The sequence below is a fragment of the Triticum aestivum genome, chromosome 2D (assembly GCF_018294505.1).
Source record: "Triticum aestivum cultivar Chinese Spring chromosome 2D, IWGSC CS RefSeq v2.1, whole genome shotgun sequence".
Taxonomy (NCBI): domain Eukaryota; kingdom Viridiplantae; phylum Streptophyta; class Magnoliopsida; order Poales; family Poaceae; genus Triticum; species Triticum aestivum.
The window spans coordinates 387,005,443-387,029,376 of NC_057799.1; the positions used below are offsets into that span (position 1 = coordinate 387,005,443).

Consider the following 23,934-nt stretch of genomic DNA (forward strand, 5'->3'; position numbering starts at 1 on the left):
TGATTTTTTAAGTTTTCCGGAAAAAAATCTGCGTTCTTTTGGATCTTTCAGTGATTGCTTATGTGTGGTTATAATTGATTGCTTATGATAGATTGAACGGAGTGTGACGAGTAGAACTATCTGGAATTATGAGTGTGAAGAATCTTCATCAACAGTACAAGGCAAGTTCACACTTCGATCATATTTTTCATACCCAGTTTTAATGCATTAGTTTCACCCTCAAAGATTTGCATGAGTAGGATTGGGAATTGGGGCATTGCTATGTAGTTAATGAGGTAGGAACCTATTACCTTTGATCACCCCGGGAATATACGCTTTGTTACTTATTGCTAAGCCATGCTCGTAGACGTGGATTGGTATGTGAGAATCATGCAAGTTGTGAGAGATAATAACTAAGGGAAACTTAAGGTGGCTACTTTAATACACATCTGGGTGGATTGGTTGGGGCACCCTGGAGCACCCAGTGGTTTGCACGAGCACCTGGAGAACCCAGTGCTTGCCCAAGGGGATCCCGGAGTACCCATGTGATCACCCTATGGAATGCCACCCAGGCTCAAAGGGATCATAAGATTATTCATGCTGGAAACTTTCGTGTGCAGCCACAAGCCATTATGGGCTCTGGCATAGTTGAGTATGTTGTGTGACCTCTTTCAGTGGTAGGCTAGCAGATGTAAGGGAAAGTAGGTGGTACTGTCTACCCAGAGTAAAGAGTTAATGCTTCGGAAAGACTGTGTCTCAATCATCCATTTCTCAAACTTCATGTAGTGCGAGAAATCCAATGGAGGAGATCGAGTCTTGTGGGGAAAAGTGCGCAAATCTCTGCAGACTGTACAAACTAATCATGATTAGCCGTGTCCCCGGTTATGGACATCTTGAGTTTCTGGTACTTGAATTATTGGTTGATCTCATCACTTTACTTAATGAATTTGTTGGGTTAATATCTATACTTGGTAATTTGGGATTGAGTTGGAGGAACCTTCTCAATAATGGCATCAACTTCGTAGTGAATAAAATTTATTCCTTTGTTGTAGGTAAAAATTAGCTTTATGCAAAATTAAACTTAGAGCCTCCACCAGCCAAAGGTGCATATAGAGATAGACATTTTCATTATTACTCTATGGTGTGAAATTGCCAGTACATTCAATGTACTGACCTATATGGCTGCAATGTCTCATGTTGCAGGATTCTTACGACGATTAAGTGATACGTTAGGGTTACGATGTCCACACTCAACTTTGACGTTGGTGTTGTTGGGAACTCCACAACTTTGTTGTTACTTCCGCTATATGGATTGACGTAATAGTATTTACGTTACTTTATACATGTGATTTACCTCTATTATAAATCCTCGAGTACTGTGTGTGTCAGCATACCAATCCAGGGATGACACTTAAGCACAGAGACTTGATCCATTTGGGTCGGGTCGCTACAAGATGGTATCAGAGCACATGTTGACTGTAGGACGTGACCCCTAGAAACTGGCAAGCCCTTAGGAGATAATTTCTCAAAAAACTTTATTTTCAAAAGAGATCCCTTAACTCTCATCTTTTCTAAAGCTTTACCAAGTATTTCCTCTCACCTCAAGTAGTTAGACTATACCCCTTTCCCCTTTTGACCACACAAAGATTCAACTGATGAGACCACTCCAAGAAGTACAAGATATCGGATAAGTGATGACCACTTCGGAGTAAAGAGGATTTCACCATGCATTAGAAGTGTTGAAGCTACTACAGTTGAATACTCCGAAGACTTGAAAAGTTTGACGACTTTGAAGATTTATTGACCTTTATAAGACCAAACCCCTGTTATATACTTACATTAGATGCGACGATTGTGAGCTGTCATTAGTTTGATGTTTTTCCGACAGCCACAAAATAAAATCTGTATTTTCAAAACTATTGTTTGTATTGTGTGTATCCCTCTCTATCTCTCTTATTTCACCCCAAAACCCTTGGAACCAATAGAGGATGAATGGAGATGAATTCATATTTTCTGGACCGATGACTCAATTGGACACGGACCAATGGATTCAGAACATGGAAGATCACATGAAGAATAACACTATAGCCGGAAAGGATATGGCCCAGCATGCTCTTTAGTGCTTTGAAAGAGGTGCTGCTACTTGGTGGAGGATGTACCAAACCATCAATGGATGGCAAGGAGTAACCACTTGGGAAGAATTTAAGTTGATTCTGCTAAGGTCTCGTCTTGTGTCCCAGAAATTGAAGCCTTATGGAAATTATATGAAGAAACCTTGTGCATGCAAGCTCTGTGAAGAAATAGGACACAACCATAAAGAACACAAGAACAAATGCCCTCATTGTGAAGAAAGTCACCCAGCTGAAGAATGCCCAACTAGGCAGATTACTTGTTTCTTGTGTGAAGAGACTACCCACTACCCTGCTCAGTGTCACATTTACCCCGTGGTTCAAAGAACCATCCAGCAGAAGAAAGAAGCAATGAAAGGAGCCCTCATGGAAATTTTAGAAGAACCTGTGATGAAGGAAGAGGTGGAGGACACATCCGAAGAATACCCAATTAAACCCTGCACCAAGTCATGCTATTCATGTGGAGAAGAAGGACACATCTCCCAAAATTGTCTAAAGGGGAATCTAGTAGCATTCCCGACAGTGGAAGTAGAGTATAACCTACAAGAGATACAAGCCCTGATTGGAACGGAAAAGTCCAGGAAGAGAAATAGATTGGATTCCAGGAACAACCCAATTTCTACAAAGAAGGACCTGAGTCATATCACATGTTTCAGGTGCAAAGATCTAGGGCACTACTTCAGCGATTGCCCAAAAAGGAAGCCGAGGACCCAAGGAGGCTATGTAATCACATGGAAACCTCGAGACTTGTCAAAAGAATTATGTTTCCGTTGTAATGAAGCAGGGCACTTTGCCAGAGATTGTCCCAATGGGGATATTCGTGTTAAATAGTTGGGTCTGTGAAGAATATAGTAGTAGTAGTGGGAACAATTCTTTTATATTGAGGTGTTGAGTTGAGGCATGTAATGTAAATGCAGGAGATTGTAATAATTTGAGAATCAATAAAGTTAGCATCGTTGATACTGATTTGGATTTTATGAGTAGTTACTCTATGAAGAAAGATTTTGACCATTTTCGAGGATATGAGAAATATGGTCTATGGATGAATTTGTGCATTTCAAGGGTGGTAGTACCCTGTGAGGATACTTGACCCCTGGAAAAGATAATGATATTCCACGAAGTGGACTTCAGACAAAATAAGTATGAGTTTTATCTCGATACATGGGATACCCCAAGAATATGAAGGGATGAAGTACTATTGGATATAAAGGAGGTATAATGTTGGTAATATAGAGCAATTGTAACCCCAGGATGAGTTGAAGCTATAAATGTGATGAGGTGAGCCCATAACTCACATGTTACAGGACCTGCCAAGAAGCAAGCACACACTTGCTGAAGGAAAAACCCTGGAAGAAGTTACGACTTTATCAACAGATGATCTTATAGGAGTTACGCAAAACCCGAAAGTTGTGAAGAAACAATAGATGTTTGTTTGGCTTGCAGAATCCATGGATTTATCCGAACTTAGTTCGTCGACAAGAGAAATTCTGCAATGCTTGTGAGCATGACCGAGTGATAGAATGCGAGATTCACTAAACCATATACAAGCTAATGATTTGGGTGCGGAATGGATTGATCACCATGCCGACTTACTCCTATTATTCACCTTGCTATATGGGATGGTAAATCTGAGTGACTTACCCATAGTAGAGAGACGACGATTTTAAACCTTGATTGAACCTTAGAATGGTATGACAATTTCTTTCCCATGTATAAGGCAGTTGTTGCCAATCGTAGGTCATACGGTGAGGTTCAACCCAGACCCATTTCCTGCAGGAGAAACCATAAATTGTTGACCACCATGAGAGATCGATAGTTGTTTAGTATTGGCACCAGACCTGTCAGCTAAGAAGACCCAGTCACAGAAGAATCGTACCAAGAGGAAATGGACATAGAAGAATTGAGGTAAAGGTTATGCCACTACCGGAAGAGCCAGAGTAGAAATTTTCCCAAGAATCTGAGAAGACCGACACTGTCAACAATAAGGATGGAGTATGTGAGTTTTTTATGGAACCGTAACCATGCTTCTAAGGGTGGTAGCACCCCACACCCCCTATGACGATCGATGGATTTTGAGGAGACCCCCGGCCCTAACATATTTCTTGCTAGCCTCTCCGAATCTCGAGGACGAGATTCATTTTAAGGGTCGTAGGTTTGTAACATCCCAAAATTCTAAATTTTGGAATGTATAAATAGTTTTGATTGATTGTTTGATTGTGGTGTGGTTGCTTGTGTGAAATTTAGTGAAATTTGAAACTTTTGAAAGTTGAATGAGAGGGAATGAAATGACTTTCCCAAACTTTCACCTTGCATTTATGATCTCCATGAATTCAAATTCATTCCATCAGAAAACCCTAGAGTGAAGACGATCCATTTAATTAAATGAAAAAGGGTTTTGAAAAGATTTGAATTCCATTTGGAAATATTTCAAATTCGGAAACTTTATGCAACTCAATGATTTTCATGAGAGAAGTAAAATGACTTCTTCAAATCATATGAAATATGAGTTGGAAGTTTAAAAGAATCAAATTTAAAGTCCCTTTGAAAGTATTTTGAAAACCATTTTTAATTTGGAGTTATTTGGTTTTTATTTCAAATTATTTTTCTCCAAAAATAAAATATATGAAAAATAGGGTAAAATGATTCCCTACATTAGAAAATTGGAGAAAAATGGGTTTGAAATCATTTTGGTATTTTAAAATATTTTTATTTGGTTTTTAAATAAACCAGTAGCACTGTTCAATTTATTTAAATTATTGAGGAATTTATTTGACGCTAGAAAAATGTTCATGTTGTAGAAAAAAATCTAAATTTTTTGATGTATTATATGCCTATGTTAAAATTTATTTTATTTGGTTTTATTTTTATTTTGTTGTGTCTGTTTACAAAATAAAAAAATTCGGACCGAACTGGCCAAAGCCCAGCCGGCCCAAGCCGCCGCCGCCTTCGTCCCCGTGCCCGACCGGGACTCCTCCCGGAGTCCGGCGCCGCCACGGCCTCGGCGTCCCCTCCCGCAAGCCGACGCCCCCCCCCCAGGCCTTTATAAGGAGCCGCCCCGCCGCCTCTCCTCCTCATCCCGCCGCTGCGCCTCTCCTCACCTTGCCCGCACGTCGCCGCCGCCGCGGCCAGCTCCGCCACACCACGCTACATGCTGCCGCCGCCCGCGCCAGCGCCGCCGCCGCCGCCCGAGACCGTCTCCGCCTGAGGTCGCCGACCCCGGAGCCGCCGCCGTCTCGCCAGAAACCGCCGCCACCGTCGAACCGCCGGTTCTTGCGGACCGGTCATAAATTGTCCCTGGTTCATCGGTTTTCTTTAGGGTTTCGGTTTTTAGTTTAAACCGGTTTTGTTTTATTTATTAGTTATTTAACGAACGTTCATTCGTATAGGATCTTTAACGAAAAGATTCATTAGATTAGTTTCTGTAGCGGACGTTCGTCCGATAGATTTCTCTTCTGTTTATTTACGTCAGGGACCTATTCACGAATAAAACTTTTATAGTTTAGCCCCTGATCTTTAAACGCTTGTTACTTTTTGCTCATTTGTCCAAATTAGATGAAACCAACGCCAAAATCTTCGTTATGATCTCCTCTATCCAGATAACCAACTTAAACATGTTTTTGAAAGTTTAAAATTTGGTTTCAAATAGATTTGAATTTAAAGTTCTTTTGATCGTAACTTGAGTTTTATAACTCCGATTTAATTGATTCTTTTTGCAAATCAAAGCTCTTAACTTGTACTTTCTGTTAAAGTCAAAATCACATAATTTTTCTACTGTTAAAAATATGTTTCTTTCTAGAAGCTTTATTTGATGATTTTTTAAGTTTTCCGGAAAAAAATCTGCGTTCTTTTGGATCTTTGAGTGATTGCTTATGTGTGGTTATAATTGATTGCTTATGATAGATTGAACGGAGTGTGACGAGTAGAACTATCTGGAATTATGAGTGTGAAGAATCTTCATCAACAGTACAAGGCAAGTTCACACTTCGATCATATTTTTCATACCCAGTTTTAATGCATTAGTTTCACCCTCAAAGATTTGCATGAGTAGGATTGGGAATTGGGGCATTGCTATGTAGTTAATGAGGTAGGAACCTATTACCTTTGATCACCCCGGGAATATACGCTTTGTTACTTATTGCTAAGCCATGCTCGTAGACGTGGATTGGTATGTGAGAATCATGCAAGTTGTGAGAGATAATAACTAAGGGAAACTTAAGGTGGCTACTTTAATACACATCTGGGTGGATTGGTTGGGGCACCCTGGAGCACCCGGTGGTTTGCCCCGGCACCTGGAGAACCCAGTGCTTGCCCAAGGGGATCCCGGAGTACCCATGTGATCACCCTATGGAATGCCACCCAGGCTCAAAGGGATCATAAGATTATTCATGCTGGAAACTTTCGTGTGCAGCCACAAGCCATTATGGGCTCTGGCATAGTTGAGTATGTTGTGTGACCTCTTTCAGTGGTAGGCTAGCAGATGTAATGGAAAGTAGGTGGTACTGTCTACCCAGAGTAAAGAGTTAATGCTTCGGAAAGACTGTGTCTCGATCATCCATTTCTCAAACGTCATGTAGTGCAAGAAATCCAACGGAGGAGATCGAGTCTTGTGGGGAAAAGTGCACAAATCTCTGTAGAGTGTACAAACTAATCATGATTAACCGTTTCCCCGGTTATGGACATCTTGAGTATTTGGTACTCGAATTATTGGTTGATCTCATCACTTTACTTAATGAATTTGTTGGGTTAATATCTATACTTGGTAATTTGGGATTGAGTTGGAGGAACCTTCTCAATAATGGCATCAACTTGGTAGTGAATAAAATTTATTCCTTTGTTGTATTGAAAAATTAGCTTTATGCAAAATTAAACTTAGAGCCTCCACCAGCCAAAGGTGCATATAGAGATAGACATTTTCATTATTAGTCTATGGTGTGAAATTGCGAGTACATTCAATGTACTGACCTATATGGCTGCAACGTCTCATGTTGCAGGATTCTTAGGACGAGTAAGTGATACGTTAGGGTTACGATGTCTACACTCAACTTTGTCGTTGGTGTTGTTGGGATCTCCACAACTTTGTTGTTACTTCCGCTATATGGATTGAGGTAATAGTATTTATGTTACTTTATACATGTGATTTACCTCTGTTATAAATCCTCGAGTATTGTGTGTGTCAGCATACCGATCCAAGGATGGCACTTCAGCACAGAGGCTTGATCCATTTGGGTCGGGTCGCTACATGGTGAGACCAAAGTGAAGCAATAAGGCAACAGAGAGAATGTCAAGCCAACTTGGTGAGACCGATCGCATAACTCGAGGATACCGAAATAAATGCAACAAGTTACAAAGCATTGGCAAGGCCATCTCGATGAGACCGAGACCCGTATCGGTGAAACCCAAATGCTAGGGTTTTCTGGCAGTGGATATGTCATATGAACTCGATGGCGCCGGATATAAAGAATCGGTGGGGCCGAGTTGGAGTTTAGGATTTTGACATATTTGGATGGAGAAAGTGGTGGAGGGTTTTGGAGCAATATCACTAAGCATTTGAGCAAGCAAGCCATTAAGCAACACCTCATCCCCTTTTAATAGTATTGGCTTTCCTATGGACTCAATGTGATCTTGGATCACTAAAATAAACATGGAGAGTCTTGAGATTTTTGCCAACACGTGTCATTAGCATTTTGAGGGGTCCACATCTCTAGTCCATGCCATGCCATTCATTGAACTTCCTGAAATATTTATCTTGAATGGATATTAGTTCAATGAGCTATATGTTGTTATGAATTACCAAAATCACCCGGGGATTAGTTGCACTTTCATAATGCCATAGAATCGGAGCACAGTGGCAGGGTCTTCGGGATTGTAGGACCACATTGGGGTGACCCGAAGTTGGAAAGGTAGGAGACGACGGCAGAGCATCACCTGGACCACGTTGGTCAGCTTGGCGTTCACCTTTATCACGCCGGAGACATGTTTTTGCAGCGACTCCACCTCCGTAAGTCCGTACATAATCTGGGGAAATATGACCGAAATTAAACTGGCAGTCTTGTGGTGGTTCGGCTAAGGATAGCTGCAAGCTTGGTATTAACACCGTGAGGAGAACTGGTCCACAAAACCGGCAATTCATATTCATACTTCGGCTTCAAAGACTAGTTCGGGGGCTACTGAGGGAGTCCGGGACTAAGGTGTCCTCGGCCTGCCAGCCTATCTCTCCTGGTCGGGCAGGTGGGCTGTTCTGCGACTACAAGAAGGACGAGCTTTAAGACAACCCCATGTTCGGACAAGGAGCCTTTGGAGCCTTGGTGTGTACTCCAAGTCAAGATCAAAGAATCGGCATGCTATTTCCTTCATTGTAACCGACTATAGGCAACCCTAGATACCCCTGGTGCCTACATAAACCAGAGGACTTAGTCCGTAGAGGCTAGAAGAAAAACCATCATTCTACTATCTTGGGTTTAGTTCATCTGATCTCGTGGTAGTTCAACTCTGTAACCATCATATACAAATCAATACAATCAAGCATGACATAGGGTTTTACCTCTTCTAGAGGGCCCGAACCTGGGTAAACATTGTCCCCTTCGTCTCCCGTTCCCCATTGATCCAAGATCCACAGCTCGGGACCCCCTACCCGAGATCCGCCGGTTTTGACACCGACAGTTGTCCTTAGGCATAAATTTGTTATGGGAGAGGAGCCCATCCCAATCATTGGTTTATGCCCTCTTTATAGTATGACATACTTACGACTCAAAAAGATAATCGTCGGTAGAAAATTTACGTGTTATTCTATTTCATATTTTTTGCTTAGGGTCGCTAACCAACTTTATGTTTCATGTTGAAAGTCATGTGTCCTAGGTGAAGCATTTGAGATGTAGTTAGCCTTGTAAACATAATGGCATTAACATCAATGTATCAATTAAGGGCTAGAAGTCCTTTTAGAAGATCCTGGCGGGGCTCGGGTTCCTGGCGCCGTGTCTTGCCGGATCTGAGCTTATAACAAGATTGGTGTCTGACCTTGATCTACCAGATGACCTCCAACACTTCTTAGGTGGTTGATTTCAACATGGTGATGGAGAGGATGTGAAGGAGATATGGGGTGTCATATCCGAGCTTCCGATAAGTTTGGTTGAGATTCGCATGCATCCTCATCGTGGATTTTAGAGGAGCTGGAACGCCCATGACAACCAATGGTTGGCCTTCTCCGATAATTCGTCGTACTCTCTAGCCGAAAGGCGACCTATTTTATTCCTCACGGCCATAATGCCAAAAGGGGAGACAGTGATGTTCTAGGAAGGAGCCCATGTTGTGGTGTTGTCAAGGTTTCATCGAGCAAGTGGTTTCGCCCGAGGCGCCAATGAATTTAGTTCCATCGGGGGCATATTTGGACCCAGGTTGGGGTCCTTGAGAGTTTTAGGGACAAGTTTGTATTTTTAAGCTTATTTTGGGTCTACTCGTAATGTGTTCTTGCATGTGTTTTCTAGGATGTACTATATAGTATATGCTTGCATGTTTAGAGCAACTCCAATGCGGCAACCCATTTCGTCCGCGTGCGTCCATTTGGGTCGGCGCAAACAGAAAAGTCGGCCCAACGCGCTGAACCAAACAGACGCGCGTCCGCTTTTCGTCCGCCAACCGACCCATCCCCGGCCCAATTCTGAGCCTCATTTGCGTCGGCGCGGACACAAAACGGACGCGTGTGGCGCCCGCCAACTCCTCCCCCTGGCCCGCTAGTCAGTGGCATATTGGCCATCCTCTCCCATTCCAACAGCAAAACCTCGCCCGCCACCTTCGTCGACACCACCGCCACCCATTTTTCGGTGCCTCTGCTAGCTGCCGGTGGCGCAACATCCCCCTACCCCCTCCTCCAATGCCTCCACCGCTGTCTCGTTGCCGGTGCTCTCGAAAGCTTCCCACCCCCACCTCCCCGACACAGCCGCGACCAGGAAGCTGCCTCGCTACGCCGCCAGCTCCTTCGTCCTGACACCAGCATGCTCGTCGGACGCCGCCAGAGCAGCCAGCTGGTCCGAGGGCGGCGCGACTCCCGTCGTCGGCCGACTCCTTCATCGACACCCGCAAGTTGTTCGATAGTTTGCCAAGGTACAAAATGGACTCCGCTGACAAGTTCCTTTTCCATACTTTCCTTTGCGACTCCAACGATTCCTCATCCAATGATGAGGAGGAGATCTTGGCTGCCATGTTGGTCCATCACCACCTCAATAGCCAGCGGCCGCTGTTCTGTGGCTCCATTCCGGGGCACCTTCCGGCGTTGAATCGCAACTGAGAGAGCGGGCATTTCCTTCTTTGGAAGGACTACTTTGACACAATGAACCCGCTGTTCAAACATCAGAAATTTCGGCGCCGTTTCCGCATGAGTAGGCATCTTCTCAACCGTATTAGAGAGGGGGTGGTCGGATACAATGACTATTTCGAGTGCAAAGAGGATGCCCTTGGAAAGATTGGCCTCTCTTCTTATCAAAAATGCACTGCAGCCGTCCGGGTGCTTGCATACGGAGTGCCCAATGATCTCATTGACGAGTACGTCTGTATGAGCGAGTCTACGTGCCTAGACTCCATGTACAAGTTTTTCAAGGCTGTGATTGATGTGTTTGGCCCTGAGTACTTGAGAGAGCCGACTCCTCAAGATAAAGCCCGCTTGTTGGCGATGAATGCCAGCAGGGGCTTCCCAGGGATGCTTGGCAGCATAGACTGCATGCACTGGGAGTGGAAGAACTACCCTTCTGCTTGGCAAGGGCAATTTAAGGGCCATGTCAGGGCTTGCACTATCATACTTGAGGCCGTGGCATCACAAGATCTCTGGATTTGTGACACTTTCTTCGACATGGACGGATCACACAATGATATCAACGTGCTTCAACGCTCGCCGGTGTTTTCAAGGCTTGCCGAAGGCAACAGCCCACCGGTGAATGTTACCATCAACGACCACAACTACGACAAAGGATACTACCTAGGTGACGGTATCTATCCTCAGTGGACCATTATTGTGAAGACAATCCCCAACCCTGTTGAAGAGAAGAGGAAAAGATTCGCCCAAGAGCAAGAGAGTGCTAGGAAGGACATCGAGCGTGCCTTTGGTGTTCTGCAATCTTGATGGGGCATCGTTTGGTATCCTGCTAGGACTTGGAGCACGAAGAAGTTGTGGGAGGTGATGACTGCTTGTGTGATCATGCACAATATGATCGTAGAAGATGAGCGTCCGAAATGTATCTACGATCAAGGGTTTCAGTTTCAGTGTGAGAATGTTGTGTTTGAGCATGGAGGAGCGACTACGTTTGAATAATTCACCCATTTCATCATGAAATGTGTGATTGGGAAACTCACATGCAGCTGCAAAATGATTTGGTCGAGCATATGTGGACTCGTGTTGGCAACCAATAGATGTCTCCCTTTTATTTGGCTTGTAAAACTATGTGAGAACAATTTAATTTATATTCGGGCTTGTAAAACTATGCTTTAGATTTGGTTGTGAAAACTATGCTTCTTTGTGAACTATATATTTGCTTGTGAAATATGCAAAAGTGTTCATTGAAAATGAAGGCCAGCCGGCCATGCCGGCAAATATGGGTCGATGCGTTGGGCGCACTGCCAACCCAAATAAAAAAAGAGCGAACACCGAGTGGGTGATCGACCCAAAGGGACAAAAGACGAACAAATGCGCCGTCCGTTTAGGTCGGTGCTTTGGAGTTGCTCTTAGGAACCATTTCCTGATGAAAGAAAGAAAAATTGGTTCAGAGCAACTCCAACGGGGCGACCCATTTCGTTCGCTGGCATGCGTTTGGGTCGGCGCGGACACAAAAGTCGGCCCAACGCGCCGACCCAAACGGGCGCGTGTCTGCTTTTCGTTCGCGGGCGACCCATTCCCGATCCATTTTTGAGCCGGATTTGCGTCGGCGCGGACACGAGACGGACGCGCGAGCGCTCGCCTTTTCCTCCCCCCGGGCCCGCTGGTCAGTGGCACATTGGCCTCCCCCATCCAACAGCAACCCTCGCTCGCCTCCTTAGTTGCTGACGCCGCCGCCCATTTTTTCCGGCGACTCTGCCAGCGCCGCAACATCCGCTCAGCAATGCCACCACCTCCCACATCGCCCGCCACTACCGTCTTGCTGCCGGGGAGCCGACTGCTTCTCACCAGCACGCTCGTCGGACGCCGGCCCGCTCGTCGGACGCCGGCAGGGCAGCTAGCTGGTCCATGCGCGCCGCGACTCCCTTCGCCGGCCGTCTCCTTTGTCGATGCCCGCAAGTTGTTCGACAGTTTGCCAAGGTACAAAATGGACTCCGCTGATGAGTTCTTTTTTCACAATTTCCTTTGCGACTCCGACGATTCATCGGCCGATAACGAGGAGGAGATATTGATTGCCATGTTGGTCCATCACCACCTCAACAGCCAACGGCCGTTGTTCCGTGGCTCCATTCCGGGCCACCTTTCGGCGTTGAATCGCAACCGAGAGAGCGGGCATTTCCTTCTTAGGAACGACTACTTTGATACAACAAATCCATTATTCAAACATCAAAAATTCCGCCGCCGTTTTCGTATGAGTAGGCATCTTTTCAACCGTATTAGAGAGGGGGTGGTCGGCTACGATGACTATTTTGAGTGCAAAGAGGATGCCGTTAGCAAGATTGGTTTCTCCTCTTATCAGAAATGCACTGCCGCCATCTGAATGCTTGCATACGGAGTGCCCGATGATCTCATTGATGAGTATGTCCGTATGAGTGAGTCTACATGCCCAGAGTCCATGTATAAGTCCTGCAAGGCTGTTATTGCTGTGCTTGGCCCTGAGTACTTGAGAGAGCCGACTCCTGAAGATACAGCCCGTTTGTTGGCGATAAATGCCAGCAGAGGCTTCCCAGAGATGCTTTGCAGTATAGACTGCATGCACTGGGAGTGGAAGAATTGCCCTTCTGCTTGGCAAGGGCAGTATAAGGGCCATGTCAGGGCTTGCACTGTCATACTAGAGGCCGTGGCGTCTCAAGATCTCTGGATCTGACACTCTTTCTTTGGCATGGCCGGATCACACAATGATATCAACGTGCTTCAGCGCTCGCCGGTGTTTGCTAGGCTTGCCGAGGGCAACAGCCCGCCGGTGAACTTTACTATCAACGGCCACAACTACGACAAAGGATACTACCTGGGTGACGGTATCTATCCTCAGTGGACCACTGTTGTCAAGACAATCCCCAACCCTGTCGGAGAGAAGAGGAAAAGATTTTCCCAAGAGCAAGAGAGTGCTAGGAAGGATGTCGAGCGTACCTTTGGTGTTTTGCAATCTCGATGGGGCATCGTTCGGTATCCTGCTAATACCTGGAGCACGCAGAAACAGTGGGAGGTGATGACTTGCGTGATCATGCACAATATAATCGTAGAAGATGAGCGCCGGGAACGTCTGTACGATCGAGGGTTTCAGTTTTAGGATGAGAATGTTGTGCCTGAGCATGGAGGAGCGGCAACATTTGAACAGTTCACCCAATTTCATCATGACATGCGTGATTGGGAAACTCACGTGCAACTGCAAAATGATTTGGTTGAGCATATGTGAGCTCATGTTGGCAACCAATAGATGTATCTTCTTTATTCGGCTTGCAAAACTATGTGAGACATTTTTATATTTATGTGATTTGTAAAACTATGCTATTTTATTCGGTTCAAACTATGTTATTTGACTATATGTTTAAATGCAAAATCAATGCAAAAATGAGATATTTGTTGAAACAGTATGGCCAGCCGGCCACGCCGGCACATATGTATCGGTGCGTTGGGCACGTTGCCGATCCATATCTAAAACAGGACGGACATCGGGCGGGCGGCCGACCCAAACGGACAAAAAGTGGACAAAATCGCCGTCCGTTTGGGACGACCTGTTGGGGTTGCTATCATGCCATCAGAGCAACTCCAACGGGCCGACCCAAACGGACGGCGATTTCGTCCGCTTTTTGTCCGTTTGGGTCGGCCGCCCACCCGGCGTCCGCCCTGTTTTTGATATGGGCCGGCAGCGCGTCCAATGCGCCGACCCATATGTGCAGGCGTGGCCGGGTGGCCGCCCAATTTTACATTGATTTGCATTCAAACATATTGTGAAATGAAAATGTTAATAAGCCAAATAGTCTGGCCGCCCAAATAAATAGCATAGTTTTACAAGCCAAATACAAATAAAAATGTTTCACATAGTTTTGCAAACGAATAAAAGAAGATACATATATTGGTTGCCAACATGAGTCCACACATGCTCAACCAAATCATTTTGCAGTTGGACGTGAGTTTCCCAATCACGCATGTCTTCATGAAACCGAGTGAACTGCTCAAATGTTGTCGCTACTCCATGCTCAGGCACAACATTCTCACCCTGAAACTGAAAGCCTTGATCGTACAGACGTTCCGGGCGCTCGTCTTCTACGATCATATTGTGCATGATCACACAAGTAGTCATCACCTCCCATAGTTTCTGCGTGCTCCAAGTATTAGCGGGATACCGAACGATGCCCCATCGAGATTGCAAAACACCAAAGGCACGCTCAACATCCTTCCTAGCACTCTCTTGCTCTTGGGCAAATCTTTTCCTTTTCTCTCCGACAGGGTTGGGTATTGTCTTGACAATAGTGGTCCACTGAGGATAGATACCGTCACCCAAATAGTACCCTTTGTCATAGTTGTGGCCGTTGACAGTAAAGTTCACCGGTGGGCTGTTGCCTTCGGCAAGCCTAGCAAACACCGGCGAGCGCTGAAGCACGTTGATATCATTGTGTGATCCAGCCATGCCAAAGAAAGAGTGCCAGATCCAGAGATCTTGAGACGCCACGGCCTCTAGTATGACAGTGCAAGCCCTGACATGTCCCTTATACTGCCCTTGCCAAGCAGAAGGGCAGTTCTTCCACTCCCAGTGCATGCAGTCTATGCTGCCAAGCATCCCCGGGAAGCCCCTGCTGGCATTCATCGCCAGCAAACGGGCTCTATCTTCAGTTGTCGTCTCTCTCAAGTACTCAGGGCCAAACACAACAATCACAGCCTTGCAGAACTTATACAGGGACTCTAGGCATGTAGACTCGCTCATACGGACGTACTCGTCAATGAGATCACCGGGCACTCCGTATGCAAGCATTCAGATGGCGGCAGTGCATTTCTGATAAGAGAAGAAACCAATCTTGCCGACGGCATCCTCTTTGCACTCGAAGTAGTCATCATAGCCGACCACTTCCTCTCTAATACGGTTGAAAACATGCCTACTCATACGGAACCGGCGGCGGAATTTGTGATGTTTGAACAACGGGTTTGTTGTATCAAAGTAGTCCTTTCAGAGAAGGAAATGCCCGCTCTCTCGGTTGCGATTCAACACCGGAAGGTGGCCCGGAATGGAGCCACGAAACAACGGCCGCTGGCTGTTGAGGTGGTGATGGACCAACACGGCAGTGGTTTCTGCTCTACCAATTTATGCAATGTGTTGCATCAGAGTGCCTTTCACTATCTTAGATCACTTTGAAAAATCTGGCAGAAGTTTTCTTTGGTATGGTAACAAGATCAATAAACAGGGTAATTGTCTAGTTAAATGGGATACTGTCTGCCTCCCCAAAAAAGCAGGAGGACTGGGAGTCCTTGATCTGAGAACTCAAAACAGAGCTCTTCTAATCAAATTTCTCTTCAAGTTTTTAAATAAACATGATACTCCTTGGGTGGAACTAATATGGAATAATTATTATTCTGATGGCTCTATACCCTCATATCCTACAAGGTTGGGATCTTTTTCGTGGAGAGATTGCTGTTCTATCTTGCAGGATTTTAAAAGCATGACTACATGTATCCCCTCTACTGGCAGCACCATTTCACTCTGGCATGATAAGTGGAATGAGGACACTCTACAGAGCAGATTTCCTCACTTATACTCATTTTCTAAAGATGCAGAGTGTACAATTGCCTCGGCTATCGTTTCCTCAACCAGCAACTTTTATGAGATGTTCCATTTACCCATGTCATCTATGGCTGTTCAACAAAGTAATGAGATGTTGGAAATCATAAGCAACATCCACCAAGACAATGACAATAAAGATTGCTGGCAATTTCTCTGGAAAGGAAACAAATACTCCAACAGAAAGATTTATCTGCACCTTATTGGAAACCCACCAAAGGCAGCACCACCATTTCAGTGGATTTGGAAATCATGCAACTTGCCCAAACAAAAATTCTTCTTCTGGTTGCTTCTGCTTGATAGATTAAATACTAGAGATCTACTAATCAGGAAGAATTTTCAAATAGAAAATAGGAGGTGTATCCTATGTGATGATGAACCCAATGAATACCTACAACACCTCTTCTTTGAATGTGACTTCAGCAGAAACTTTTGGGCTGCAATAGGAATGGAATGGAATACAGACCTTAATACTATAGAAATGCTGATGGAGGGGGCGGGAGGGTTGCTTTGTTGGCCGCAGGGTGAGACGGGAGGCCAATGTGCCACAGACCAGCGGGTCCGGGGACAGAAGTAGGCGAGCGCGCGCGTCCGTCACGTGTCCGCGCCGACGCAAATCAGGCTCAAAAATGGACCGGGAATGGGTCGCCCGCGGACGAAAAACGGACGCGCGTCCGTTTGGGTCGGTGCGTTGGGCTGCCTTTTCTGTCCGCGCCGACCCAAACGACGGCCGCGAACGAAATGGGCGCCCCATTGAAGTTGCTCTCATGTGCAGGGACGGTCGTGATGGACACGGTAGAGGAGGCCTCGCCTCACTGGAGGCTGGAGGGAGGTCGACCACAGGTATCTGGGGCTCACCAGGCCATCGGCCACAAAAGGACACGAGCGACGCACACAGGTATCTGGGGCTCACCAGGCCATCGGCCACAAAAGGACACGAGCGACGCACACTCGCACAGTACGCGTTCTTGGATACGGCGCCGGGGCTTGCCTGGTCGCCTGGGCCGGTGAGAGTGACTACCGCGCCATGTGCACCCCACCCGTGGTCCGCGGAGCCGGAGCGGACTCCCCCATTCGCAGTTCCGCGCACCCGTGCCCGTGACCGGGAGGAGCCCATCCCAAAGACCCCGCCCACTCTTCCACGCGCGGCTAGTAGAAAAAGGCGCCTAGCCGCGCTGCGACCCGCAAAGCAAAGAAGAAAAGCGGCAGCGCCGCGGCCGCAGTCAGCAACACAAACGAGCATATTGGGTTGGCGTCGGGGCAGCGTCAGCCTGGCATCCCATTCCTTCCTTCCTCGCCCTCCCCTCACCGGACAAACCCCACCTTTCCGCTCCGCCCTGCTCCTGTTCATCTCTCGCTGCGGCCGATACGACGCCTGCGCCGCGCCGCCGGCCGCGCGCGTGCGGCTCCCGGATGCGGCGTCCAGGGCCGGTCCTCTGCGCGGCGCTGGCCGTCGCGCTCCTGGCCCCGCTTCCGCCCGCGGCGATCGCGGCAGGTAAACCGTTCTCGCCGCCCCACGTAATCTCTTTACCTGTTCCCGTCTCTGGCAACCGGTTGAAGCCCACTCCGCTCCAGTGGCGGAACAGCATTAGCTGCATTTGGTATTTGGGGTTCGAGGGGATCGGTCGGCGATGGCGACGGCTGTGGGCGCGCTTAGCTCAATCACTGATTTCGGTTTCTCCCCTTCCGACGCCCATTCGATGCGTCCCTAACGCCTTTGCGTTTTCTCTAATGGTTCAGCCCAGAATATTGGTACAGTACTGTAGGTTTAGGACTTCATTTTTAGGAGAGGCGAACGCGAGTAGTAGGCATTTTAGGTGCGAGATGGAGTCACTTAGCCCTGGAACAATCCCTGAGCACGACTGGTACGAGGCGCATTTTTCGCCTGCCTTCTTTCTGTAGACGCAGTGTAGTTGGCAAGGGGAGCAGGGACCGCCTCTGCTCACTCCCCATCGCGTTGGAGTCCTTCCTTCCTTAGGCCATTCAATTCGCCTACCTAATGGAGTTGCTGTACACGTACGACTGGGCCGATGGACTTTCATGGCTCTTGGGTTTCAATAGCCGTTGGACTTGGCTGTCCGTGAGGGTTTCAGTCCTGGCATTTGGCGTTACTGAACCACTGATAATGTCACAAGATATTTTTGATTTGCCTGATGTTCCTCAGGTGCACATGGGTTGTTTTTTCACTTATACTATGTGCTAGCCTACAGTGTACCATCAAATGCTCTATATTCGATTTCGTAGCAGCTCTGGTGTAATGAGGGAAATATGGATAGTATGAAATTTATGACAGGCAATCCATTAGGCACGTACCCAGCTAGTGGATCCGGCTTGCCTGCTCCCTCTTCATGCTCCCATCCGTGCTCCCACTTCATCCTACGGCTGTTCTTTTCCCTTTTTCTTTTTTAATCTAATCATCTCCCCCCTGATTTTCAGGGGGTGGGGCCGGGCCTTATTTTCTTCCAATCAAATCAAGCCACGTATGCGGGAGCACGGATGGGAGCATGGGAAGGGAGCAGGCAAGTCTCGTCCCCCAGCTAGTACTGGTCATGTGGCCTATTCCCAATGGCGTTAACTTCACTTCTGCTAGATACGAGCACAATTCACGCTGTGAGCATAAGTGTTGGCTTGCTGTACTGCGACATCAGTTGCATGTTTTGCTCTTTCTGTGTGAGTGTGACACCCGCTTTGCCAAATTTAGCAAAGATGCAGAATGACGAGTCTCCTCTTTCAAAAGTTTGTGATTATGGACCAGCCATATTTGCATCGTTACTCATGTTTGTTGTTTGACCATGCAGATTGTCCGTTGGATTTCAGTTGGCCAAACTTTGCGCTGATAGCTTCTGTATGCTCGGATCAGAATGGCCACTCAAAGTGTTGCCGCTATATCAATGCCGTCCTCGCGGTCTCTTCTGCAATGTATGCGAACACAACAGGCACTCTTGGGGTTCCATCTGAACTTGCCGATGCCTGTATTAGCAATATCTCAGACACCTTCGTGTCCAATGGGATACTTCCTACTGCAGCTTCGTTTTGTGGCCTCGGGATCAAGATTCAGGCGTCCTATCAGTGCGTTGGGATGACTACTATCCTCCAAATGTTACAGTCTCCGAATTTCAGTGATGTGACTAGAAATTGTGCAACCTCACTTCCAGATGACGTCAGCTGCAAGAGATGCTTAAATTCTGGTTTGTCATACCTCCGCCATCTTGTGGGGGAACAAGATAATGTCACATTGAATACCTGCCGTGACGCTGCCTTTGTTGCTTTTGTGAGTCAAGGGAACATATCTACTCTTGATACGGCGGGTTGCTTTTTCAGCGTTCAGGGGCTGAGTGCTCTTCAAGGTTCGAATTTTCTCCCGTCTATCATAGAATGGACAGTGCACTTAACAAAATTTTGGCCACACATTACTTTTGTATTTCATAACTTATAGAGGGAGAATAATATTACATATTTTTTGTTCTGACTTCTTAATGCTAGTACACTGCATAAACCCCACAGGATTTACAACTATGATTTGTAGAACTTATGTAGCACCTTATAGAGGAAGAACACCTTTTCCTTTTCTTGAAGAGTGTTAACTGCCAAGGCTAGTGCATTTCATGAATGAACATGTTCATCACCAGTTTTCTTTTCAAAGCTTCAGCTGTGCTGCACTTTTTTTTGACTGTGACACATTTGCACATAGTATTTCACAGTATGCAAATTATAGGTATATTATATTAATCAATTATCAGCACATTTTTGTTGTAGATTTGTAGTGCAAGTTTCATATGAATATACATCTTTGGTAAATGGAGTATATGTGGGTATCTTTTCAAAACTGTTTCATTTTACTATCTTGGTTGGCAAGATGGTTTATTTTGAGTAAGTTGATTGACTTTCTGCTGGGAAAATATACAGAGCTCTTACTTGATTTTGTTGCCTTACAGTTAAATGTGACGTCGTTGCCAGTGATGGCACATATGTGCTTTGTAATGAAAAGTAGTGCCATAGAACATAATGTCCATTTGTAGTGGCATGTCAAGGGTTAAGGATTTTTCGGTAGTATAATATATAATAAACTCCTTTATACTTAAAATGCGCCTTTGCGGTTGTTGAGTGTTGTAATAATTTATGAATCTCATGCAGTGAACATCTCGACATCATCCCCAGCTGGATATCCTGCACCAAATATTTCTCCCAGTCCATTTGCATCGCAAATTCCTGGGGAACATGTTGCTGAAGTGCCATCCAACCATCATCGTAGTTACAAGCGTGTACTATTCCCTGCTATCGGGGCCTTGGTTACAGGATTATCAGTTACACTACTGGTAGTACTGATTTTACTTATCCGGAGAAAGTGCAAAGAACTAGAAAAGATTGAGGGAATTAACCCTTTGAAAGTGTTGAGTTCCTGTGTCACGAAGGGCCAAGAAGGTAAACATTTAATGAGCTGTGGTCATGGTGCTGCCTTTCTTTTATTTGTAAGCTCTGTCTCGACAATTTGTTTACGAAATTATATGTTACTTTAATTTAAACCTGATGGAGTGATGTTTGAATCTGCTTTTGAATTACTTGCTATTAGAATCAGTTGCGGGACCCATTTCAGTTCATCTGCTTAGCAATATTGTTTTGCAGGTACTTCCACCATTTTTGGCAGATTTAGTTATGCAGAAATGAGAAGGGCAACAAGAAACTTTAGCACCACGCTGGGAGGGAATGATAATGCAACAATATTCAAAGGACAACTGAGCAATGGTTCTGTGGTTGCCATTAAGCGCATAGAGAGCTCACCAAAACAAGATCAGCTGGCATTCTGCAAAGAAATGGAATTTCTTGGGCGTCTGCATCATCGACATCTTGTTGGACTTAAAGGATATTGTTTAACAAAATTTGAGAGGTAAAGTACGCTGCCGCATCATCGCCATCTTGTCGGACTTAGGGGTATTTTTTAACAAAGTTTGAGAAGTAAGGTTCAGGTATTAACCAGTTTGTGGTGCTTTACAACTTCCCACCGTCCAGGTTCCAGGTTTATGAATACATGGAAAATGGAAGCCTTAAGGATCACCTTCATTGTAATATCTCACGACTCATGTTTCATTCTCATTCCATGTCTTATGCTACATCATTTGTTGAATTATGTGCAGAAAAGCATTCTTCTCTTTGCAGCGTCAGGTAAACTTCTGCTGCCGTGGAAAAATAGGATCCAAATCGCTATTGATGTTGCGAATGCTTTGGTAAGTTTCTGGAAGTCTGTTCTGGATTCTGAATTGGATCAAGTAATTCATACTTCCCTGCGGTTTTTCCATGTTTGGAATAGTTGGTATTCACTTAAAACTGTACTCCCTCTGTCCCTAAATTCAAGACTTCTTTGAAATTGAACTGCAAAAATGCCTTGTATTTTAGTGAACTGCAGAGATGTCTTGTATTTAGGGAACTGCAAAAATGTCTTGTATTTAGGGACAGAGGTAGTAGTTCATATGTGCACCAAGTGTATATCAATTTCCGTCCATTTCCTTCTATTAACACCAAGTATATGAGTAGTATATTTGAAATGTTGTGTTACTGCTGACAATCAACTATGAGTTATGTTTGTTTCAGGAGTACCTTCATTTCTATTGTGATCCTCCATTGTACCATGGAGACATAAAGCCTAGCAATGTCCTCCTGGACAAGAATTATCTCGCAAAGGTACCTGGCGAATAACTTTCTTACGCGGGGATTGATCCATACTCGTCAGAGACTAATGGATTGATTTTCAATAGCTTGCTGGGTGTGGCTGCTCAAATGGTGGCAATACCATCGTCAGTTCCACCCCAGGGACTGTCAAGATCCAGGCAACTCCTGGTAAGGGTCTTGTGCTGTTCTAGAGGTTTTGTTCTGTTCTGTTATGCTGCTGAAATCTGAACTGCAGTCCCCGGTTACTTTGTACTCCTACTTTGTTTTAGCCTACGCCTGTGAACACTACTAATTTGTTCGATCAACATTTTCGTCAGTACCGTGCGTATATCTCCGTGCAGGGTACGTAGACCCCGATTACGTGGTGACCCAGGAGCTGACGGCCAAGAGCGACGTGTACAGCTACGGCGTGCTGCTGCTGGAGCTCGTCACCGGGAGGCCCGTGGTGCAGGACGACCGGAGCCTCGTGGAGTGGTCCCGCGAGCTCATCGGCACCGACTACCGCCTCCACGAGCTGGTGGACCCGGCGGTGGCGGACACGTTCGACCTGGACGAGCTGCAGGTGATGGCGGACGTGATCCACTGGTGCACCCACAAGGACGGCGGGGCGCGGCCGTCGATGAAGCAGGTCCTCCGGATCCTCTACGAGCGGCTGGACCCGCTGTCCGGCGGGTTCGCGCGCGCCGTGGAGGTCGAGCAGGGGTACTACTACGGCGGGCAGAGCGGGAGGAAGGCGAAAGAGTGGCAGCAGCGGCCGCGGGATGGCGGCGGAGACGTGATCCAGTTCAGCGGCGAGCCAAGGTGCCTGCCGTCGTCGTCCAGCACGTCCAGGTCCCACTGCAGCCGCACCGTGCCGCTGGAGGGCAACTCGCCGGAGCCCCAGTCGCCAGCCCACGCCGACCGCGGCGGGTTCTTCGCCTGAAGACTGATACTACGACGGGATGCCATTTTTTGTCGGTTGATTATTAGGCATGAAAGAGTTGCAGGCTAGCAGCAGCAGCTGCCTTCCTCTTTGTGAAACCTCCCTGGCTCCGTCCAGATGGTAGGGCCTCGACGGCAGCTTGCGAGTGAGTGATGCCTGGCAGGGTCCCAGGATCCAGATACATGCTGGCGCGAGCAAAGGGCTCATGGCAGTCAGAGATGGCACGCCTTCCCTAGGTGGTTGTTTCGTTCATCACAGCAGCATTGATGTGCATCGGGAGCATCGCGTGCTATTCAATTGCTGTACAGGTTTGTTTCCTCACGAGTGGACTAGTGGAGTGATGCGGTGAGTGGCAGAGCTCAGTGTCCTTGTCTTCCGTTTTGGGATGAGAGGGGTCCCTCTCCTTCCACAGTTGTCTGTTTGCCTCTGATTGATCTTTCGTTGCCTGGGAAATCGAAATCCTAGTAGTAGTAGTAGTACGAAGCAAATTCACCGACAAAATTACCAATGCTAAGGGGGTGTTTGTTTCCAGGGACTTTTTTGTGTAGGGACTAGAAAAAGTCCCTCTTAAAGACTTTTTACCAAATGGGAGGGACTTTTTAGGGATTAAACTAGGCATTTGGGACTAAATGAAGAAGACTCTCAAGGAGTCTTTTTTGGGACTTTTTAGGACTTTTCCAATAATGCCCCTTCATGCATCTATTGGCCCGCCACCCCATGGTGTTGTTTGATTGTTATTTTTCTATATACTAGGGGCAACATGGTCATTTAATAACCTCTAGAAAGGGACTAGGAACTTTTTAGTCTCTGAAAACAAATAGGGAGGGACTTTTTAGGGACTAAGGACTTTTTAGTTGGGACTAGAAAAAATCCTAGGACTTATGAACCAAACAGGACCTAAGACTACCGACAATGAAAGTAACATAGGTTACCGACAATAAGACTAACATCACACATATCTAAACAAAATAGATGATGTGACAAGTAATTAATGAAAAAAGAGTGATGTGGTACTACTATGAGTAACATCATATATATCAAGATAAGATGAGTCTATAATTTAATAAATAAAATGTTGTATGACACCACACATATGTTACTCCTCATTATGGAGGTAGTAACATGGTAACATATGCATGTTACTAGTCTGTGTTACTACCTATATAATGCATAGTATCATAGATTAGTATCATAAGTGGTCTCATTTATTGTCATGCACGACACATAGTAGCGTCACATTTATTATGTTACGGTATCTACCTATGTTACTATAACCATCTCTCTCTTCTTTAATTGACTGCCACATAAGCATGTTTGCGAGTTTCAA

At 46.0% G+C, this 23,934-nt stretch overlaps 1 protein-coding gene across 2 annotated transcripts; it reads left to right on the plus strand.

Annotated features, from left to right (window-relative positions):
* Positions 1 to 17,163: 17,163 nt before the first annotated feature.
* On the plus strand, positions 17,164 to 23,018 carry LOC123053320 (probable receptor-like protein kinase At1g49730). Of its 2 annotated transcripts, none has more exons than XM_044476778.1 (9): positions 17,164 to 17,516; positions 18,820 to 19,368; positions 20,156 to 20,443; positions 20,645 to 20,906; positions 21,029 to 21,081; positions 21,176 to 21,243; positions 21,608 to 21,697; positions 21,772 to 21,853; positions 22,003 to 23,018. In XM_044476778.1, the coding sequence occupies exons 1-9, from the start codon at positions 17,435 to 17,437 to the stop codon at positions 22,605 to 22,607; spliced, it is 2,079 nt and encodes a 692-aa protein (XP_044332713.1). In that variant the 5' UTR covers positions 17,164 to 17,434; the 3' UTR covers positions 22,608 to 23,018. The 2 variants fall into 2 exon arrangements, with proteins under 2 accessions (XP_044332713.1, XP_044332714.1); XM_044476779.1 differs by having other exon boundaries at positions 17,168 to 17,516; positions 22,027 to 23,018.
* Positions 23,019 to 23,934: the final 916 nt, after the last annotated feature.

Coding starts and splice junctions, on each gene's coding strand:
- LOC123053320 (XM_044476778.1), top strand. CDS start 17,435: ATGCGGCGTCCAGGGCCGGTCCTCTGCGCGGCGCTGGCCGTCGCGCTC. Junction 17,517..18,819: donor GCCCGCGGCGATCGCGGCAG/GTAAACCGTTCT, acceptor TTGACCATGCAG/ATTGTCCGTTGGATTTCAGT. Junction 21,698..21,771: donor ACAAGAATTATCTCGCAAAG/GTACCTGGCGAA, acceptor GATTTTCAATAG/CTTGCTGGGTGTGGCTGCTC.